Source organism: Heptranchias perlo, chromosome 27, assembly GCF_035084215.1.
Source record: "Heptranchias perlo isolate sHepPer1 chromosome 27, sHepPer1.hap1, whole genome shotgun sequence".
Classification (NCBI taxonomy): Eukaryota; Metazoa; Chordata; class Chondrichthyes; order Hexanchiformes; family Hexanchidae; genus Heptranchias; species Heptranchias perlo.
The window spans coordinates 36,420,101-36,440,867 of NC_090351.1; the positions used below are offsets into that span (position 1 = coordinate 36,420,101).

The window sequence follows — 20,767 nt, forward strand, 5'->3', positions numbered from 1 at the left end:
AAGTCTGGGTATCATTCTAGTAAATCTACGCTGCACTCCCTCCAAGGCCAGTATGTCCTTCCGAAGGTGCGGTGCCCAGAACTGCTCACAGTACTCCAGGTACGGTCTAACCAGGGTTTTGTATAGCTGCAGCATAACTTCTGCCCCCTTGTCCTCTAGTCCTCTGGATATAAAGGCCAACATTCCATTTGCCTTCTTGATTATTTTCTGCACCTGTTCATGACACTTCAATGATCTATGTACCTGAACCCCGAAGTCCCTTTGAACATCCACTGTTTTTAACTTTTTACCATTTGGAAAGTACCCTGTTCTATCCTTTTTTGATCCAAAGTGGATGACCTCACATTTGTCTACATTGAATTCCATTTGCCACAATTTTGCCCATTCACCTAATCTATCAATATCGCTTTGTAATTTTATGTTTTCATCTGCACTGCTGACAATGCCACCAATCTTTGTGTCATCGGCAAACTTAGATATGAGACTTTCTATGCCTTCATCTAAGTCGTTAATAGTGAATAATTGAGGCCCCAAGACAGACCCCTGCGGGACTCCACTAGTCACATCCTGCCAATGTGAGTACCTTCCCATTATCCCTACTCTGTCGCCTTTCGCTCAGCCAACATCCTAACCAAGTCCGTACTTTTCCCTCGATTCCATGGGCTTCTATCTTAGCGAACAGTCTCTAATGTGGGACCTTATCAATTGCCTTCTGGAAGTCCATATAAATAACATCCATTGACATTCCCCTGTCCACTACTCTAGTCACCTCTTCAAAAAATTCAATCAGGTTTGTCAGGCATGACCTACCTTTCACAAATCCATGCTGGCTCTCTCTGATTAACTGAAAATTCTCGAGGTGTTCAGTCACCCTGTCCTTAATTATAGACTCCAGCATTTTCCCCACAACAGATGTTCGGCTAACTGGTCTATAATTCTGGTATAATACAGCACACGGTTGACTCATTTGTGACAGTATGCTGAAGGGATGGACAACCATGAGCCACGTGCATCTCTTCTGTCACGTGGGGTTCTTAGAATGCTTCATTTAGCTGCCCTCCCCCGTATTAGGTTCTGATGCAAGAGGTGCAAAATAAAGCAAGCGAACAGCCACAACAAAATAGGCAACTTTCCTTCTACTCTGATCCAGCCAGCTTGCATAGTTTGAATTAACATCAATATTTTAACTATTTAGTACTGGGTGTACAGCAAGATCTAGCAGGTTTTCCGTCCCTCCCATTTTCCTTGCGTTTCTCACTTTTTTTTTTCCCCCCAGGTCTTTTATTTATTCAGTGCTTCTATTATTTAAACGGAGATGGTGATTTGTTATATCTTTCCACTGATTTTATATTAAATCTCCACACACACAGTCCTGTTACTTCCTGATATGCCGGCTGGTCTTTTGTTTCAGGCCTGATGAAGGGTATGCACCCAAAAATGTCCCAACATCAGTTTTCTGCACAGATGCTAATTGAACTGCTGCGTTTCCAGTTTTGTTCCCGTTTTATTACAGATATCCAGATATTTCAGTATTTTGCTTTTTAGCCCCAATTATTAGTACAAGGTTAAGTAAATTTTCAGAAAATATACTTTAGTGTGCCAAGTTTCACAAACTGAGCATTGACTGTAGTGTGAAACTCATTCTAACGGTTTTACGTAAATTCTCTTCCGCTAAGTGGGAAATTAATAAAATATAACTGATGTACAGTCATTGACCTTCAATATTATGCAAAGAGTTTGGCATCAGGATCCACTTTAAGGGCTGTGATCGAACAGTTAGGATTCTCCATTCGGTTGTCATGAAAATCATCGGATGTGTGTTTCTTCCAAACATTTTCACGGCATTGAAAAGTCCACTCTTGCTCTCCCAAAATACCCTGAAGGTATAATTCTGCACATGATACAAGATAATTTATGTCAACCCAAAATCCTAAATCAGTCAAGAACATCATTCGAAAGCTTGTGACAGAAAATGTAGCCTTGAAACTCAGCTCTTCTGAATATTGGTGTACAAAAATTTAACATTTTCAAGTGCAATTCTTTTCTCCATTTTATAATGGAACAGCTAATTCACTTATTATAAAAAAGGATCGAGGGAGAACGAGGAGGAGAAAAGATAAATGGAGGAGAAAAGATAAATGGAGGAGAAAAGCAAGAGACAAAGGGAATAAGAGACTGGGGACAATGGAGGTAATGGGGGGAGCAATACAAGAGAGGAAACAGGGATAAGGAATACCAAAGAAGGGGGAAATACAAGTACAATGCATAATTTCTTAGTGAGAATGTTCCATTACATGAACGGATAGATTTTGGCAGGAAGATCAAAAGGAGGCAATATAAAGTAAATGGTACAATTCTAAAGGGGGTGCAAGAACAGAGAACTGGGTGAAAATGTGCACAAATCTTTGAAGGTGGCAGGACAGGTTGAGAAAGCAGTTAAAAAAGCATACAGGATCCTGGGCTTTATAAATAGAGGCATAGAGTACAAAAACAAGGGGGTTATGTTGAACCTTTATAAAACATTGGTTTATCCACAGCTGGAGTATTGTGTCCAATTCTGGACATTGCATTTTAGGAAGAATGTAAAGGCCTTAGGAGGGTGCAGAAAAGATTTACTAAGAATGGTTCCAGGGATGACGGACTTCAGTTACGTGGAGAGACTGGAGAAGCTGGGGTTGTTCTCCTTAGAGCAGAGAAGGTTGAGAGGAGATTTGATAGAAGTGTTCAAAATCATGAAGGGGTTAGATAAAGTAAATAAAGAGAAACAGTTCCCAATGGCGGAAGGGTTGAGAACCAGAGGACACGGATTTAAGGTGATTGACAAAAGAACCGAAGGCGACATGAGAAAAAAAACTTTTTTTTTTACGCAGCAAGTAATTATGATCTGGAATGTGCTGCCTGAAAGGGTGGTGGAGGCAGATTCAATCGTGGCTTTCAAAATGGAATTGGATGAAAACTTGAAGGGAAAAAATTTGCAGGGCGACAGGGAAAGAGCAGGGGAATGGGACTAACTGGATTGCTCTTAGAGCGCCAGCACTGGCTCGATGGGCCAAATGGCCTCCTTCTGTGCTATAACCATTCTGTGATTCTATTAGTGAGCATGCAAGTATATGTTTAAACTCTGTGGCTCTCAATATACAATTTCTTTATCCAGCTGTTGAAGTTTTAACGGTTGGCTTCTCCTACTACATCGTTACGATGTAGCATAATGCTGTTTCACACCCATAGCTTTCCACTATAAAACAAATTGTTGCAAATATAGATCAAGGGGGTAAAGATGAAATGTAACAGACAACACAAAAGTGGGCAATGAGTAATTAACTGCTCTATAGCGAATAAAAACAGAAAATGCTAGAAATATTCAGTAAGTCTGACAGCTACCTGCGGAGAAAGAAACAGTGTTAACTTTTCAGGCTGATGACCTTTCTTTCGTTAGAACTGGAAGTTGTTGAAGATTTAACAGTTTTTAAGCAAGAGCCAGGTAAAAAGGGGGTGGGGGAGGAAAGAACAAAAGGGAAGGTCTTTGATAGGGTGGAGGGCAGGAGTGATTAAATGACAAAAGGGATGATGGTGCAAGGCAAGGAAGGTGGCAACAGGACAAGTAAAGAAACATAAGATGGGTCTAGATTAGCTGTAAATGGCAACAGCAGAACCATTAGCAGCCCCTGCTGTCTGAAGAAGTGGGAGCAGTGGTTATGATCTGAAGTTATTGAAATCAATGTCGAGTCCAGAAGGTTGTAAAGTGTCTAATCAAGAGATGAGGTGCTGTTCCTGGAGCTTCATTGGAACAGTGTAAGAGGCCGAGGACAGAGAGGTCAGAGTGGGAAGGGGAATTAAAATGGCAAGCGACCGGAAGGTCAAGGTCACACTTGCGGACTGAGCGGAGATGTTCAGCAGAGCGATCACCCAATCTGTTTTTGGTCTCCCCAATGTCGAGGAGACCGCATCGCAAGCAGCGAATACAGTATACTAAATTCGAAGTACAAGTAAACCGCTGTTTCACCTGGAAGGAGTGTTTGGGGCCCTGGACAATGGGATGGGAGGAGGCGAGAGGGGCAGGTGTTGCATCTCCTACGCTCGCACGGGAAGGTGCCGTGGGAAGGAGAGTGGGTGTTGGGGGCAATGGAAGGGTGGACCAGGGTGTTGCCGAGGGAGCGGTCCCTTCAAAATGCTGAAAGGGGAGGGGAAGATGTGTTTGGTGGTGGCGGCAGAAAATGATATGTTGAACGTGGAGGCTGGTGGGGTGGAAGGCGAGGACAAGGGGGACTCTACCGTGGTTCTGGGAGGAAGGGGGAAGGGTGAGGGCAGAAGTGCAGGAAATAGGATGGACACGGTCGAGGGTCCTGTCAACTACAGTGGAGGGGAATCCTCGGTTGAGGAGAAGGAAGACATATCGGAAGAACTGGTGTGGAAGGTGGCATCGTCAGAACAAATGCGACGGAGACGGAGAAACTGGAGAAGGGAATAGAGTCCTTACAGGAAGCGGAGTGGGAGGAATTGTAATTAAGGTACCTGTGGGAGTCGGTGGGCTTAGAGCAAATATTGGTTGACAGCCTATCCCCAGGAATGGAAATAGAGAAGTTGAGGAAGGGAAGAGTCAGAGATGGACCACATGAAGGCAAGGGAAGGGTGAAAATTGGAAGCCAAGTTGATGAAATTTTCCAGTTCAGGGCAAGAGCAGGAAACGGCACCGATACAGTCATCAATGTACCAGAAAATAAACAGGTGAGTGAGGGGACCCGAGTAGGACTGGAAAAAAGAATGTTCCAAGTATCCCACGAATAGGCAGGCATGGCTAGGACCCATACGGGTTCCCATAGTGGCACCTTTTATTTAGAGAAACTGAGTGGAGTCAAAGAAGTTGTTCAACATAAGAACAAGTTCAACCAGTCGGAAGAGGGTGGTGGTGGATGGGGACTGGTTGGGCCTCTGCTCATGGAAGTGGAGGGTCCACAGACCGTCCTGGTGGGGGATGGAGGTGTGGATGGACTGGACGTCCATGGTGAAAAGATTTGCAGGTCTCCGTAGATTTTATTAAAAGCCTCTGATTGCCTCTCTTTGAAAAGCATTAAAAGTCACTTCATAATCCAGCCTGTTTATAAAAAATTAATTTTTCACGATTTAATGCCGTTATTTTTTCCAGTGCAAATGTCAGGCATTCATTGTGGCACATCAGAATCTTGAGGATGTCTGTGCATCGTACAGTCGCTCCTTCCCTGCCTTCCCTCCACCAATCACTTACATTTTTCTGAATCTGGGCTCCATTGTATGCACCCCTTCCTTCTGCTCCACCTTTGCTGGCAGAGTCTTCAGCTGTCTTGGCCTTGCACTCAAAACTCATCTCCGATATCCTCTGCCTCACTACCTCGCACCACCTTCAAAATCCTCCTCAAAAAATATACCTCTGGCCACACCTTCTGTTGCTTCCACTACCTCATCTCAGATTATTGCTGTGTCCATTCTCGCCTCCAAAGAGCAATGATGCGATCAACTACATTCAAGGTACCATATAAACGGATATAGTAATTTCTGATGCAAACAGTCATTCCTCGAGGTTGCACTTCATGAGAACTATGCAATATTGGGTGGTGGTGGGGAGGGGGGTCGTAGGAGGGAAGAGAACGAGAAGGGGAGAAGAGGACAGGGAGTCCTCCATGTAAGGCATTTATGAGGGACCCAACCAAAATCACAGTTTGACTTGACACATTTTCCAGAATTTCTATTTGCTCATTTATCCTATTTTTCCCATTAGTTCTGCATTTTTATTTTTTCAGGCAGGTGAGGGGCTGGAAAGACCAGAGGACCCAATGCATCCAAGGATATGTCAAATAAGCAAGGATGCTTTTTCCATTATCAATTAATTTGGAGGGGAAAAAAAAATTACACAGCTGGCTTTGACCACATACTGAGCAGCTCAGTTGTTCCAATCGATATCGTTACAAATTCAGGTCTGCTGCAGATATCTGCTCAGCTTCAGTTGTGTCAGTCACTCCCTAAAGTGGCCGAGTGTCTTACTGTCGCGGGAGTTGACTCACGCTGCCCTGCATCAACTTGAACAATAATGGGATCCAGAGGTGTAACAAAGGAACCCCACTGTGATCTGATGGGATATCCATGCCTTCTGCACATCTATCTCTTCAATCTCTCAAGGCATGAGACAAGCCTTGGTTCAAGTTGTTGTGCTGCTTTATCCCAGTTAAGATGGACATACAGAGCAACAGTTATGATCATATTCACTTACTTCGATCAATATAATTTATCTCCATGTGCATGTTACACTACCCTACTTCGCCATGTGATCTTGCCTGATTTAAACAGACTATCTCCTTTGCATTCTGCCTTTTTCAGCCTCCCTATTCAGGGGCCTTCCTGCCTCAACTGCAACTTCTGCTGCAACGGCTAGACTGTTTTTAACGTCTGACATTCTGCTTTATTCCTAACTGTTCAGTCAGAAAGAGGTCAAATACCTTCCAACACAATGGATGAGAGATATTTATCTATTATGAAGACAAGCCACTGAATTGATTGTTATTTATTTACAGTCAATGAATAAACATCAAGACTAACTCATTAACATTTAACTACCTACCGTCCCACACCCCTTTTCTCTTGCAGTAATATACTTTTAAAACAGTTGAAAGTATTTTTTCCCAAATCCTTTCTGTGTCAAAGATATCCTGAAATGTGACTGATCTCCCAATGTTCCTTGCTTGGAAAAACTGGTAACCCAAAATCAAGAGCTGTTTCCAAAAGACATTGTACCAAATACTAAAAACTAAAAGTAAATGGACACAAGGTTAGAGGCTAACAGTTAACTAGTTGACTTAGCCAAGACCAGTAACAGAATCACAAGTGATATCCAAACACCAGTCCGCACTTGCTGCACTGTGCTCCGTACACAGGCAACTTGTGCGAAGTCCTGTAAACAACCTATCCAAATACACAAGAGGTACAGTGAGCACATTTTGTTTGTAGTTTTCTGGGACACTTTGACTTTTACAGCCATCCCCTCCCATATCAGCCCCAGCTCCAAGTATCTCAGGTTCCCCCAGTATTCCACTGTACTCCCCCTCCCCGGGTAACCCCCCCACCCCAGCCCCTCCTGACCCCAGGTAACCCACCCCTCAGACCCTCCTGACCCCGGGTAACCCACCCCAGCCCCTCCTGACCCCGGGTAACCCCCCCCCCCCCAAGCTCCTCCTGACCCCGGGTAACCCCCCCCCCCCAAGCTCCTCCTGACCCCGGGTAACCCCCCCCCCCCCCCAAGCTCCTCCTGACCCCGGGTAACCCCCCCCCCCCAAGCTCCTCCTGACCCCGGGTAACCCCCCCCCAAGCTCCTCCTGACCCCGGGTAACCCCCCCCCCCCCAAGCTCCTCCTGACCCCGGGTAACCCCCCCCCCCAGCTCCTCCTGACCCCGGGTCACCCCCCGCAGCCCCTCTCCCCTCCTGACCCCGGGTATCTCAGCCTCTCCCGGCCTCGGGTACCCCGGTAACCCCAGCCTATCCTTTCAATCCCTCTCCGAGGCCCGGCTCACCTTCCTGAGGCCCGGGCCCGGTGACTCCCTCTCCCGGCCCGGTGTCTCCCTCTCCGAGGCCCGGCTCACCTTCCTGAGGCCCGGGCCCGGTGACTCCCTCTCCCGGCCCGGTGTCTCCCTCTCCGAGGCCCGGCTCACCTTCCTGAAGCCCGGGCCCGCCGCAGTTGGAGTGCCTCAGCTCCTTGAAGTATTTCTTGGTCTCCCGCAGGTTCTGCCTGAGGTACGAGGAGTGTTTGCTGCAGCTGCCCAGGGTCCGGAGCAGCTCCCTGGCCGCCGGAGTCAAGGAGCGGCCGCCCCCGCCGCCTGCAGCCTCCATGTCCCGGCGCTATGGATGGGCCGGGCTGCAGGGACACTCGGTTCGGCTCCGCGCCGCCGCCGCTCGCGCTCCTTCACCCGGGCTTCACCGAACAAACATCCCCGCCCGCCCGGCGCCCCCTGGGTAATGTAGTCCACCCACTGCCTCCTGGGTAATGTAGTCCCACCCACTGCCTCCTGGGTAATGTAGTCCCGCCCACTGCCTCCTGGGTAATGTAGTCCCACCCACTGCCTCCTGGGTAATGTAGTCCCGCACACTGCCTCCTGGGTAATGTAGTCCCACCCACTGCCTCCTGGGTAATGTAGTCCCACCCACTGCCTCCTGGGTAATGTAGTCCCACCCACTGCCTCCTGGGTAATGTAGTCCCACCCACTGCCTCCTGGGTAATGTAGTCCACACACTGCCTCCTGGGTAATGTGGTCCACCCACTGCCTCCTGGGTAATGTGGTCCGCCCACTGCCTCCTGGGTAATGTAGTCCCACCCACTGCCCCCTGGGTAATGTAGTCCACCCACTGCCCCCTGGGTAATGTAGTCCACCCACCGCAACCCCTCAGATAATGAAGCAGTCCGAGCCCGCATGCAGCAAGACCTGGACAACATCCAGGCTTGGGCTGATAAGTGGCAAGTAACATTCACGCCAGACAAGTGCCAGGCAATGACCATCTCCAACAAGAGAGAGTCTAACCACCTCCCCTTGACATTCAACGGCATTACCATCGCCGAATCCCCCACCATCAACATCCTGGGGGTCACCATTGACCAGAAACTTAACTGGACCAGCCACATAAATACTGTGGCCACAAGAGCAGGTCAGAGGCTGGGTTTTCTGTGGCGAGTGACTCACCTCCTGACTCCCCAAAGCCTTTCCACCATCTACAAGGCATAAGTCAGGAGTGTGATGGAATACTCTCCACTTGCCTGGATGAGTGCAGCTCCAACAACACTCAAGAAGCTCGACACCATCCATGACAAAGCAGCCCGCTTGATTGGCACCCCATCCACCACCCTAAACATTCACTCCCTTCACCACCGGCGCACTGTGGCTGCAGTGTGCACCATCCACAGGATGCACTGCAGCAACTCGCCAAGGCTTCTTCGACAGCACCTCCCAAACCCGCGACCTCTACCACCTAGAAGGACAAGAGCAGCAGGTACATGGGAACGACACCACCTGCACGTTCCCCTCCAAGTCACACACCTTCATCGTCGCTGGGTCAAAATCCTGGAACTCCGTTCCTAACAGCACTGTGGGAGAACCTTCACCACATGGTCTGCAGCGGTTCAAGAAGGCGGCTCACCACCACCTTCTCGAGGGCAATTCGGGATGGGCAATAAATCCTGGCCTCGCCAGCGACGCCCACATCCTATGAACGAATTTTTAAAAAGTCCACCCACCGCCTCCTGGTAATGTAGTCCGCCCGCTGCGTCCCTCTCCCCTCCCCCTGCCCCCATTCACTGCTGCTCCTTTCACTTTCCCCTCTGCATCTTCCAGGCCAGCATTTGCATTATTAAAAAGTTTCTTATCATTTCTTTTTATTTTATTAAATTTACTATCACTCAATTAATTGATCCTAATTAAATCTTACCATTTCTTTTTATTATCATTTAATTAAGGTAGGACATTAAGAATTAATTAATTATCGTTTATTATCATTTCTTTTTATTTAATTAAAATCTACACTCCAGAATCCCTCAATGCTCCCAAGCCCAGACCGTATCGCCCCAAAGTGCTTTCCAACCTCAAGTCTGCTTGTTTCTGGTTCCCAGCCCTCTCAATTCTTCTCCAGCATATCCCTGATCCAATGCCCCAGCCCACCAGTACGACCAAACCACGGGTTCCATCTGAATGCTTGCAATCGATGGACCCCTTACCCAGTACTTTGAGACATGAGACCACGAGTATTCCCAGTCCCAGGCACCAATATTTCACAATGGGTCTCATTTTTTTCATTTTTCCTTCTTGATTAAAAACTAACAATTTTAGGGGTCAGGTTTGAAAATGTAACTCGTGCATCAATAGTATAATGTTTTTACATATAACAATTGAAATAATTGATCAAGTTGTGATTTTTTAAGAAAATATATTTTAAAATGTTCATAACTGTTAAAGTTTGCAGCGTTTTAACATGAACAATAAATCCACCTTATATCTATACATCTACATTAGTCAACCTTTATTTTACCAATCCTCTCATTTTTGTTTTTCTTATCATTGTTTCAATTAAAATGTTAATTTAAAATATTATTTTTGAGAGGAGAACTATAACCGGGGCTGGGAGAAGCTGAGGCTGATAAAGGAGGGAATAGAATGGAGGGACTTGACCAGAGATGGGGCAGAAAGGCAGATTGTGGGAATACTGAGGGAAGACCAGACTAAGCCAGGAATGGTGTCCCGAGTCTCCAGAACTTGCTGCTAAGATTTGCTTCTAAAAGCATAGGATGTGGTCTGACAATACCAGAGGCCAATCAGCCAGCTCTATTCTAAAGCAATCCAAAACTAAACCCACTGTCCTGCTCTCGCCGATAGTCCAATATTTTCCTCTGCCTCAAATGTATGTTCACTTTTTCTTTTAAAGGTGGGACGGGCTCTGCCTCAACTGCTCCCTATGGAAAACCATTCCATGCTCCAACAACCAACCGCAGAAAGAAATTTCTCCGTCCCTCTCTCCTCACCCTCCTAATGGTAATTTTAAATTGATGCCCCCTCACCACTGACCACCGAAACAGATGAAATATTCTTTCCCTATTTATCCTTTCATAATTTTAAAAACCTCTGTTAAATCTCCTCTTAGCCTTCTCTGATCCGATGGAAATAGTCCCAACTTCCCAAGTCCCCCCTAACTTTAGTTTCCTATCGCTGGCATCATACTGGTGAACCGACACTGTATACTCTCTATTGCTTTAATGTACTTTCTATAATTGGATATAACTTCAGCACTAACTTTTTTTTTAGAAAAAGAGTGACCTGTTTTGTTTGAAATGAAAACGTTTAGAACGGAAGAAGTTTAGACCATGCAGATGAGAAGAGAAAAAACCCCATGATATATTCAACAATTTCCAATGCACATTTCTGAATTCTATTGTTATCGGTAAAACCACAGGTTTATTGGTGATTCTGGTCCCTGTGATATGTTTGGGTAACAAGCAAGCATTGGTATCCTGAAAAGTGCACTGTCTTCATGGTAACATTTGCAAACCTTTTTATTTTGGAAGGGGGATGAGGAACAAGAGCTATGTGTCAGTTTTGGCACGATTGAATCATGATATATTATAATGTGATTTATATAATTTTGTCATCGGTTTATGAACAAATGAAAAAAAAACTTTGCCAAATACTTTTTCACTCCCTTTAAAGGAGTAGTTCTTTATACCTAATCACAAAGAGAGAAAAAGTTACTTAAAAAAAAATGAAACATTCTCACATGTCTCTGGAAGCCACAACTTTGTTTTTGAGGTTCTGTTCTTTTTTATACAACCTTTTTCTCTTTCCCTTTTGTCTCCTCACTGGTTCCACCGACCCACGCACCTTCCACATCCAGCAGAATGGGTTATCGCCGTGGTAACTTAGGGGAATTGCTAAGGAGGAGCGTAAAAGAGATCTGGGTGATTTTCCCCTCTCCAGCCCCCAACACAACAAGCCTTATCACAACAGGCCTGGCCTTTGTTCTGTATCTCCCCACAGTTTAGCTCCAGAGGTCAGAAAGCAAGTCCTTGCATTCTACCTCTCTGTCGTCCCGCCTCTCTTCACTATTAAGATTATTATTACTTTTCATAATTGCTCCAGTACTCATCTTCTCCAGATGATAATTAGCTTCTCTTACATGTTACGATACCACCTACTGCTTGTAAGACAGCAGGTGAGCAAGAATGCCCAACTGCATTCAGTGCTATCTTCTTACGCTGAAAACCCTTGCCAAGCTCTCTGCTTGAAATTATTTTTTTTACTAATCTTTTAAGTGCTAGATTGTCAGTAACACTACAATAATAATAAGCCTTATCGCCAACACAGGAAGCACTGCGGCAACTCACCGAGCTTCCTTCGACAGCCCCACCCGCCCCCACCGTGACCTTTACCACCAAGAAGGGCGAGAGCAGCAGTATTATGGGAACGCCATTTCTTTCAAGTTCCCCTCCAAGACACACACCATCCTTACCTGGACATATGTCACTGTTCCCTCATTACTACTAGGTGTAAATCCAAACACCATTGTAGGGGACACCATCAGCAGATGGACTCAGTGCTTCAAGAAGAAGTCCCACCGCCACGTTCTCAGGGGCAACTATTGATGAGCAATAAACATGACCTTGCCGGCATCAACCACGTCCAGTGAACACGGGGGGGGGGGTAATTTTAACCCCCAAGAACAGGTGGGTCGGGGGTGGGTGGCAGTTGAAAATAGTTGGTTTTTTTGGGTCGCGACTGCAAAGTTTTCTGACTTTGCATTCCCGGTGGGAAGCCCATACGTTTCTACGCCGACGTTAAACCCGAAGGTGGAGCCGGGTTGTGGTCGCAACCCAAAAAAAACAACTATTTTCAACTCCCACCTGCCCCCAACCCACCCGTTTTTGGGGGTTAAAACTCCCCCCCAACATTTTTAACAAAACCACTGTGTACGGAGACATATTGCTCCCTTAATGCTTCTGAACAATACAAATAACATGACACTTCAGGCCAATTCAACCCAGGAAGAGCAATTATGAAGCGTTTTACCACACCAGACATGCCATGAAGCAGCCAGTTTGTCACCCATCATAAATGCACACCTTCAAAGAGAATGATATATAGAGGGGGACACAGTAAATCGAAATAAACTGGGCTGCAGCTGCCCAGATGTCTCTGAGTTAAGTGCACTGCCCAATTATCTGAAAATAGGGCAGTGACTGTTAGCTTTAGTTTCTCCAAACGAGGTTCTTGCTGCTTATTGCAATGTAGGGACCACTCATGCCAAGTGGACTTGTGTGGTTGTCAGCTGCGGACAGACTCAGTTGTAATCCTCCCCCGGTCAAATATCCCGCGGGCGTTAACTTGCTGTCGTTGTCATATCATCCCAGTACGTCTGCTTTCATGCAACGGATGGCTGCAGGACTCCATGGAAGAGGTTTATAAATTAGAATGCCCGCAAACCCAACTGCTTTGAAAAAAAAAGCAACTTGAGACGCAGAGACGCTCAGCTGCGATGTCCCCGCATTTGAAGAGGTTGCTAACACTCAATGTCCATGTGTAGAAGGGTCACAGGTTGAAGGGTGTCAACACTTGTGGAACCACAGTTCAGCACCAGCTGCCCTCTACAGGTTAACATGGGAGAAAACCGAATGAAAGAAAAGGCACAGAAAATGCTGGAAGTATCCAACAGGTGTGTCAGCGTCTGGAAAGAGAAGACATTGGTTAAAGTTTCAGATGCTGACCCTTTTGTCATGTGCTAACATTAATATATATTTTTTGTCAAGCTTGCTTCATATTGCCAACATTTTCTGTTTTTATTTCAGGTTTCCAGCATTTGCAGTTCTTTCTTTTTATCTGAAGAAGACACATTCTCAGCCTTCAGCATATTCTTGTTTTACTCTTTCAGGTTTCACCATCCTATGCACCGCCATTCCTGAGCCAACAGATTATAAATCTGTAACCTCCTGCAGCCCTACCAACCCTCCGAGATCTCTGCGCTCCTTCAATTCTTGCCTTTTGCACATCCCCAATTTTCATCGTCCAACCATTGGCGGCCGCGCCTTCAGCTGCCCATGTCCGAAGCTCTGGAATTCCCTCCCTAAACCTCTCCGCTTCTCTCTCCTCCTTTAAGGCGCTCCTTAAAACCTGGCCTCTTTGACCACGCTTTTGGTCACCTGTCCTAACATCTCCTTATGTGGCTCGGTGTCAAATTTTGTTTGATAATCGCTCCTGTGAAGCGCCTTGGGACGTTTTACTACATTAAAGGAGCTATGTAAATGCAAGTTGTTGCTTTTGTTGTAAGCAAACTGCTCCCAGATTTCTGCCAAAACTGCTGTTAATTCAGTCAACCAGAGCAGCTTGCGGTGAACCAATGCTAAAAACTGATATCGGCTTGGCTCAGTTAGTAGCGGAAACAAACAGAGCAAATGCTGGAAACGCTCAGCATCAGTAGGGTTAACGTTTCAGGTCTAGTGGCCTTTCGTCAGAACCCAAAGAAGATTCGAACACATGCTCAAACACAAGAAGGGAAACAGATTGCAACGAAGATCGCACAGGGTAAAAGAGGCAAACAAAAAAAATCACGACGGAGAGAAGAGCATGACTTCTTCGAGGTGGGCATTCCTGGAAGAGGGTTCCAGCATCTGCTGGAGTTTGTTTCCAGTTGGTAGCACTCTCGCCTCTGAGTCAGAACGTCGTGATTTGAGCCCCGTTCCAGGATTTGAACATTTGCATCGAGGCTGACACTCCAGTGCAGTACTGAGGGAGTGCTGCATTGTCGGAGGTTCTGTCCTTTGGGTGAGATGTTAAACTGAGGCCCTGTCTGCCTGCCCTGCTGCTTGTGATGGATGTTAAAAATCCCAATGGCACTTCTGAAGACGGGCACAGCTGCCACGTTTGCCGGCTTAACAACAGCAACTGCGCATTTCAAAGTAATCTGTCATGAAACACTTCCAGATGTTTCGAAGAGATGTGATAAAATGTTATAGTAAAGCAAATCTGTCTGTCTAAGAACTAATTCATCATCGGCACCAGATAATTCTGTGTTGTCCGATGAACTGGGACAGCTAAGAATCTCATTTTTTTTCTTGGCCTTCACACCAAGTTTTCTCTGGGCACTGAATTCTTGGGATTTTTTTATTTAATCCCAGTAGAAGCAGTGAAGCAAACAAAACAGTCTTCAAACACTTGTCAGCAATGAGATAATGGCCTGGAACAGTTGTACATCATTTCTGCCTTTTCCACTTTTTCCACACGCAACCAAAACGAAGAATTACATATCTGTCTAACAAAAGCTGCATCCACTAACAATTCAAACATGCTACATGCCATAAAAGAGAGTCCTTTATCAGCTAATTGATAAAAAAAAAACGACCATGCAGAGAGTGTCTCTGGACCACCATTTTGTACTTAGTGAAAAGAGCAGCCTCCATTTTAAACTTTAGTGCCATGAAACTCTATAAAACTAAAGACAGTAATTCCTATTTTTCTGTCACTGTTGGTTCATGCCTGTGAATTCCAATCATGGTCACACCATTACAGATTACAAACATACGAACATACCCCCCACCGCACTGCACCCCTCCACCACCCCCCCCATGTAATCTCCTGGGAGAGGCAAAACAAACACCGAGAAAAACCCAAGAGGGAAAAAACCCCTGGAAAATTCCTCTCCGACCCTCCCCCCCCCCACCCTTCAGCTGATCGAAACCAGTCCAGAAGGTCCACATGGATCAAGGATTAGAAGCAAGGGGGTGGAAAGAAAAACTAGTGGAGTTAGTTAAGTTAGTATCATTGACAGAAGTTTGAAACTGAGACTCTGCTACCTTCTTGGCCACAGCTCAGTGCTTGACATGGGGCAAGGAGTGATACAGACGGGCAAAGAAATTAGGGGTAAAGAAACATTTTGAGAAGCATCAGCTCCCTCCCTCCACAACACCCTGGTCCACTCTTCCATCACCCCCAACACCTGCTCTTCTCCCCACGGCACCTTCCTGTGCGAGCAGTGTCCTAGGCCCAACCATTTTCAGCTGCTTCATCAATGACCGTCCCTCCATCATAAGGTCAGAAATGGGGATGTTCGCTGATGATTGCACAGTGTTCAGTTCCATTCACAACCCCTCAGATAATGAAGCAGTCCGAGCCCGCGTGCTGCAAGACCTGGACAACATCCAGGCTTGGGCTGATAGGTGGCAAGTAACATTCGCGCCAGACAAGTGCCAGGCAATGACCATCTCCAACAAGAGAGAGTCTAACCACCTCCCCTTGACATTCAATGACATTACCATTGCCAAATCCCCCACTATCAACATCCTGGCGGTCACCATTGACCAGAAACTTAACTGGACCAGCCATATAAATACTGTGGCTACAAGAGTAGGTCAGAGGTTGGGTATTCTGCGGTGAGTGACTCACCTCCTGACTCCCCAAAGACTTTCCGCCATCTACAAGGCACAAGTCAGGAATGTGATGGAATACTCTCCACTTGCCTGGATGAGTGCAGCTCCAACAACACTCAAGAAGCTCTCCACCATCCAGGACAAAGCAACCCGCTTGATTGGCACCCCATCCGCTACCCTAAATATTCACTCCCTTCACTACCGGCGCACAGTGGCTGCAGTGTGTACCATCCACAGGATGCACTGCAGCAACTCGCCAAGGCTTCTTCGACAGCACCTCCCAAACCCGTGACCTCAACCACCTAGAAGGACAAGAGCAGCAGGCACATGGAAACAACACCACCTGCACGTCCCCCTCCAAGTCACACACCATCCCGACTTGGAAATATATCACTGTTCCTTCATCGTCGCTGGGTCAAAATCCTGGAACTCCCTTCCTAGCAGCACTGTGGGAGAACCTTCACCATGTGGACTGCAGCGGTTCAAGAAGGCGGCTCACCACCACCTTCTCAAGGGCAATTAGGGATGGGCAATAAATGCTGGCCTTGCCAGCAATGCCCACATCCCATGAATGAATGAAAAAAAAGAGCACAGGAGATGCAACACCTGCCCTTTCACCTCCTCCCTTCTCACCGTCCAGGGCCCCAAACACTCCTTCCATGTGAAACAGCGATTTACTTGTACTTCCTTCAATTTAATATACTGTATTCGCTGCTCGCAATGTGGTCTCCTCTACACTGGGGAGACCAAACGCAGATTGGGTAATCGCTTTGCTGAACGCCTCCACTCTGTCCGCAAGCGTGACCCTGACCTGCCGGTCACTTGCCATTTTAATGACCTTTCCCACTCCCACTCTGACCTCTTTGTCCCCGGCCTCTTACACTGTTCCAATGAAGCTCAATGGAAGCTCGAGGAACAGCACCTCATCTTTCTTTGAGGCACTTTACAACCTTCCGGACTCAACATTGATTTCAATAACTTCAGATCATAACCACTGCTCCCATTTTTTTTTTCATTATGTTTTATTTAATGGACTGCAGCTGCTGGTTATGGTTCTGCTGTTGCCATTTACAGCTCCTCTAGACCCATCTTTTGTTTCTTAACCTGTCCCATTGCCATCCTCCTTGCCTTGCACCATCATCCCTTTTGTCATTTAATCACTCCTGCCCCTCCACCCTATCAGAGACCATCCCTTTTGTTCTTTCCTTCCCTCCCCCCTTTCCCTGGCTCTGTATTTGCTTCAAAACTTTAACTCTTTAATATCTTCCAGTTCCGACGAAAGGTCTTCGACCTGAAACGTTAACTCTGTTTCTTTCTCCACAGACGCTGCCTCACTTGCTGAGCTTCTCCAACAGTTTCTGTTTTTATTTCAGATTTCCAGCTTCCGCAGTATTTTGCTTTTGATCTTGAGAATCATAAACTTTTTGAAAGAGTAAAAAATCATATTTAATTAAGATACAAAATGTTTCATTAAACATACAATTTTACAGCATAATGGAAGTTCTATTTCTTTCCTAAAATATTCCAATAAGTAACTCCATCCTTACAATGAGATTGAAATAATTTTTTGCTAGGGATCAGATGTCTGGGTAATTGCGGGGAGATTTTGTCTTTTTGGATGGATGCAATAGGATGGGCCAAATGGCCTTCATCATCCATAATTATCTTGTGACTCAGCATCTTCAGGAGTGGAGGGAAGAAAACGGGGGACCTTTTAAAAAAAAACTATATCCTTTGACCCTGCATCACTGACTCCCAGCAGACAGAGAGAGATAAAATTTTACAAAAATGGACAATGCTGGAAATACACAGCAGTTCAGACAGCATCTTTGCGGAGACCCAGACAAGTGCATATTTTGAGTGCAGACCCTTCTTCAGAACTGAAAACTAAAGAGGTGGTCAGGCACCTTAATGCAATCAGATAAAGGGGAAGGGGAGACAGGGGCATTGACTGGGTCTGTTCCACTTCCTGTACATCTGTCGTGACCCCCTCTCCCTCCTCCCACAACCATAACAGAGCCCCTTTGGTCCTCACCTCCTACCCCACCAGCCTCTGCATTCACCAGATCATTCTCCGGCCATTTCCACCACCTACAACACGATCACACTAACAAACACATCTCCACCACCCCTCCCCTCCACTGTCTTTTCACTTTTCTCCGCAGAACCCTGGTTCACTCCTCCAACTCCCTAAACCCAGCTACCATTCCCCTGGCACCTACCTGTGTAAATACAGGAGGTGCAACATCTGCACATTCACCTCCTCCCACACAGTCGTCCAGGACTCAAACATTCCTTCCGCGTGAGACAGCAATTTCCGTGTACTTCTAATCTAGCATACTGTATTCGCTGCTCATGGTGTGGTCTCCTCTACATTGGGGGAACCAAACACAGGTTAGGTGGCCGCTTTGCCGAACACCTCCATTCTGTCTGCAACTGTGAGCCACCTGTGGCTCATCACTTTAACCACCTCTTCTATTCCCATTCTGACCTCCTGGTCATTGGCCTAGAAACACTGTTCCCATGAAGCTCAAGAACAATGTCTCATCTTTCTCCCAGGTGCTCTGGTCTGAGCAATTGCTTTAGCAACTTTGGACTTTGGCTATATTCTTATTTTCGAACCTGTTTTAATTTTATATCTGACCTAGGGTAGCTAACTCTGGTTGGACGTATTCCTCTGGGTTTCATCACATGGCCGCCCGCTTCCAACCCTCCCCTGCCCAGTCAAATGGCTTTTCTTCCTCCATTCAAATATTTTTGTAACTAATAAACAAAAATATTCAAAGAAAATATTAAAAACACACCAATTTTAAGGCCCCATGATTTTTTTTCCCCCCGGGTTGATTGCAGCAGCGTCCAGGAGATTAATCTTTAATTCCCGGGAGACTCCAGGACAATCCTAGAGGATTGGCAATCCACATTTTCCATTTTCTCGCATTTCCCAAACCTCCCTCTTCCTGTGCTATTTGTTTCTTTGATGACTTAATGCTTCTGTTCGTTACCTGACTGAGCTGATCATTTTCATCATTCCTCTCTGGTTTTGTCTGATATATTTCCTATCTCCCTTTTACTAATTGTATTAATACGCCTGCCTGCTTCTCATTTTTCAGTTCTGAAGAAGGATTTGTATGGGAGATGTAAACTTGCCTGTTGTCTCCAAATGTGCTGACTGACCTGCTGTGCGCTTCCAACTTTTTCTGCTTTTGTTTCACAAACCCAGCTTCTGCAGTATTTTTTGCTTTTTACTTTCTTTTAAAGAGATAAATTTTCTTTTCTCGGATGTAATGCAAATAACTTGCTAAAACTCACCATCAAGGGTCATATGTAAAGATTGGGCGCCTGCGGAGGCTTTTGGCATCTTTGCAGCCATATCCCAACATGAGTCATCGGAGTGACAGGAATTCTGGCATTTCCAGTATCTTGATGTTTTTCTTGCGGGCTTTGGTTAATACTGAGGAAGACTGCGACAAAATACAAGAAGACATTAATAAACTTGCAGAATGGGCGTGAAAATAGCAAATGGTACCGCATGGTAGGTTGTTACGTAAGGTTAAATCTCACGGGATCCAAGGTGAGGTAGCCAATTGGATACAAAATTGGCTTGACGACAGAAGACAGAGGGTGGTTGTAGAGGGTTGTTTTTCAGACTGGAGGCCTGTGACCAGCGGTGTGCCTCAGGGATCGGTGCTGGGTCCGCTGTTATTTGTTATTTATATTAATGATTTGGATGAGAATTTAGGAGGAATGGTTAGTAAGTTTGCAGATGACACCAAGATTGGTGGCATTGTGGACAGTGAAGAAGGTTATCTAGGATTGCAACAGGATTTTGATAAATTGGGCCAGTGGGCCGATGAATGGCAGATGGAGTTTAATTTAGATAAATGTGAGGTGATGCATTTTGGTAGATCGAATCAGACCAGGACCAACTCCGTTAATGGTAGGGCGTTGGGGAGAGTTATAGAACAAAGAGATCTAGGAGTACAGGTTCATAGCTCCTTGAAAGTGGAGTCACAGGTGGATAGGGTGGTGAAGAAGGCATTCGGCATGCTTGGTTTCATTAGTCAGAACATTGAATACAGGAGTTGGGATGTCTTGTTGAAGTTGTACAATTGTAAACAATTTTACAACACCAAGTTATAGTCCAGCAATTTTATTTTAAATTCACAAGCTTTCGGAGGTGAACGATGTGAAAAGTTGTACAAGACATTAGTAAGGCCACACTTGGAATACTGTGTACAGTTCTGGTCACCCTACTATAGAAAGGATATTATTAAACTAGGAAGAGTGCAGAAAAGATTTACTAGGATGCTACCGGGACTTGATGGTTTGACTTATAGGGAGAGGTTAGATAGACTGGGACTTTTTTCCCTGGAGAGTAGGAGGTTAAGGGGTGATCTTATAGAAGTCTATAAAATAATGAGGGGCATAGATAAGGTAGATAGTCAAAATCTTTTCCCAAAGGTAGGGGAGTCTATAACGAGGGGGCATAGATTTAAGGTGAGAGGGGAGAGATACAAAAGGGTCCAGAGGGGCAATTTTTTCACTCAAAGGGTGGTGAGTGTCTGGAACGAGCTGCCAGAGGCAGTAGTAGAGGCGGGTACAATTTTGTCTTTTAAAAAGCATTTGGACAGTTACATGGGTAAGATGGGTATAGAGGGATATGGGCCAAGTGCAGGCAATTGGGACTAGCTTAGTGGTATAAACTGGGCGACATGGACATGTTGGGCCGAAGGGCCTGTTTCCATGTTGTAAACTTCTATGATTCTATGATTCTAATATAGTTAAGTGTGACGTGGTGCATTTTGGTGGGAGGAATAAGGAGGTCACATACACCTTGGAAAATAAGAGTCTAAA

The 20,767-nt window shown here is 45.8% G+C and overlaps 1 protein-coding gene across 2 annotated transcripts in view; it reads right to left on the reverse strand.

Moving 5' to 3' along the window:
- The window catches only part of dstyk (dual serine/threonine and tyrosine protein kinase), a 76,081-nt gene extending 68,152 nt beyond the window's left edge, over positions 1–7,929 (reverse strand). The window contains exon 1 of one of the 2 annotated variants that reach the window (XM_068007665.1): positions 7,674–7,929. In XM_068007665.1, the coding sequence (XP_067863766.1) occupies positions 7,674–7,851 (178 nt within the window). In that variant the 5' untranslated portion in view covers positions 7,852–7,929. Of the gene's footprint in view, positions 1–7,535 lie in introns of both variants that reach the window. The other variant, XM_068007664.1, reaches the window with a different exon arrangement.
- Between the last annotated feature and the right edge of the window lie 12,838 nt (positions 7,930–20,767).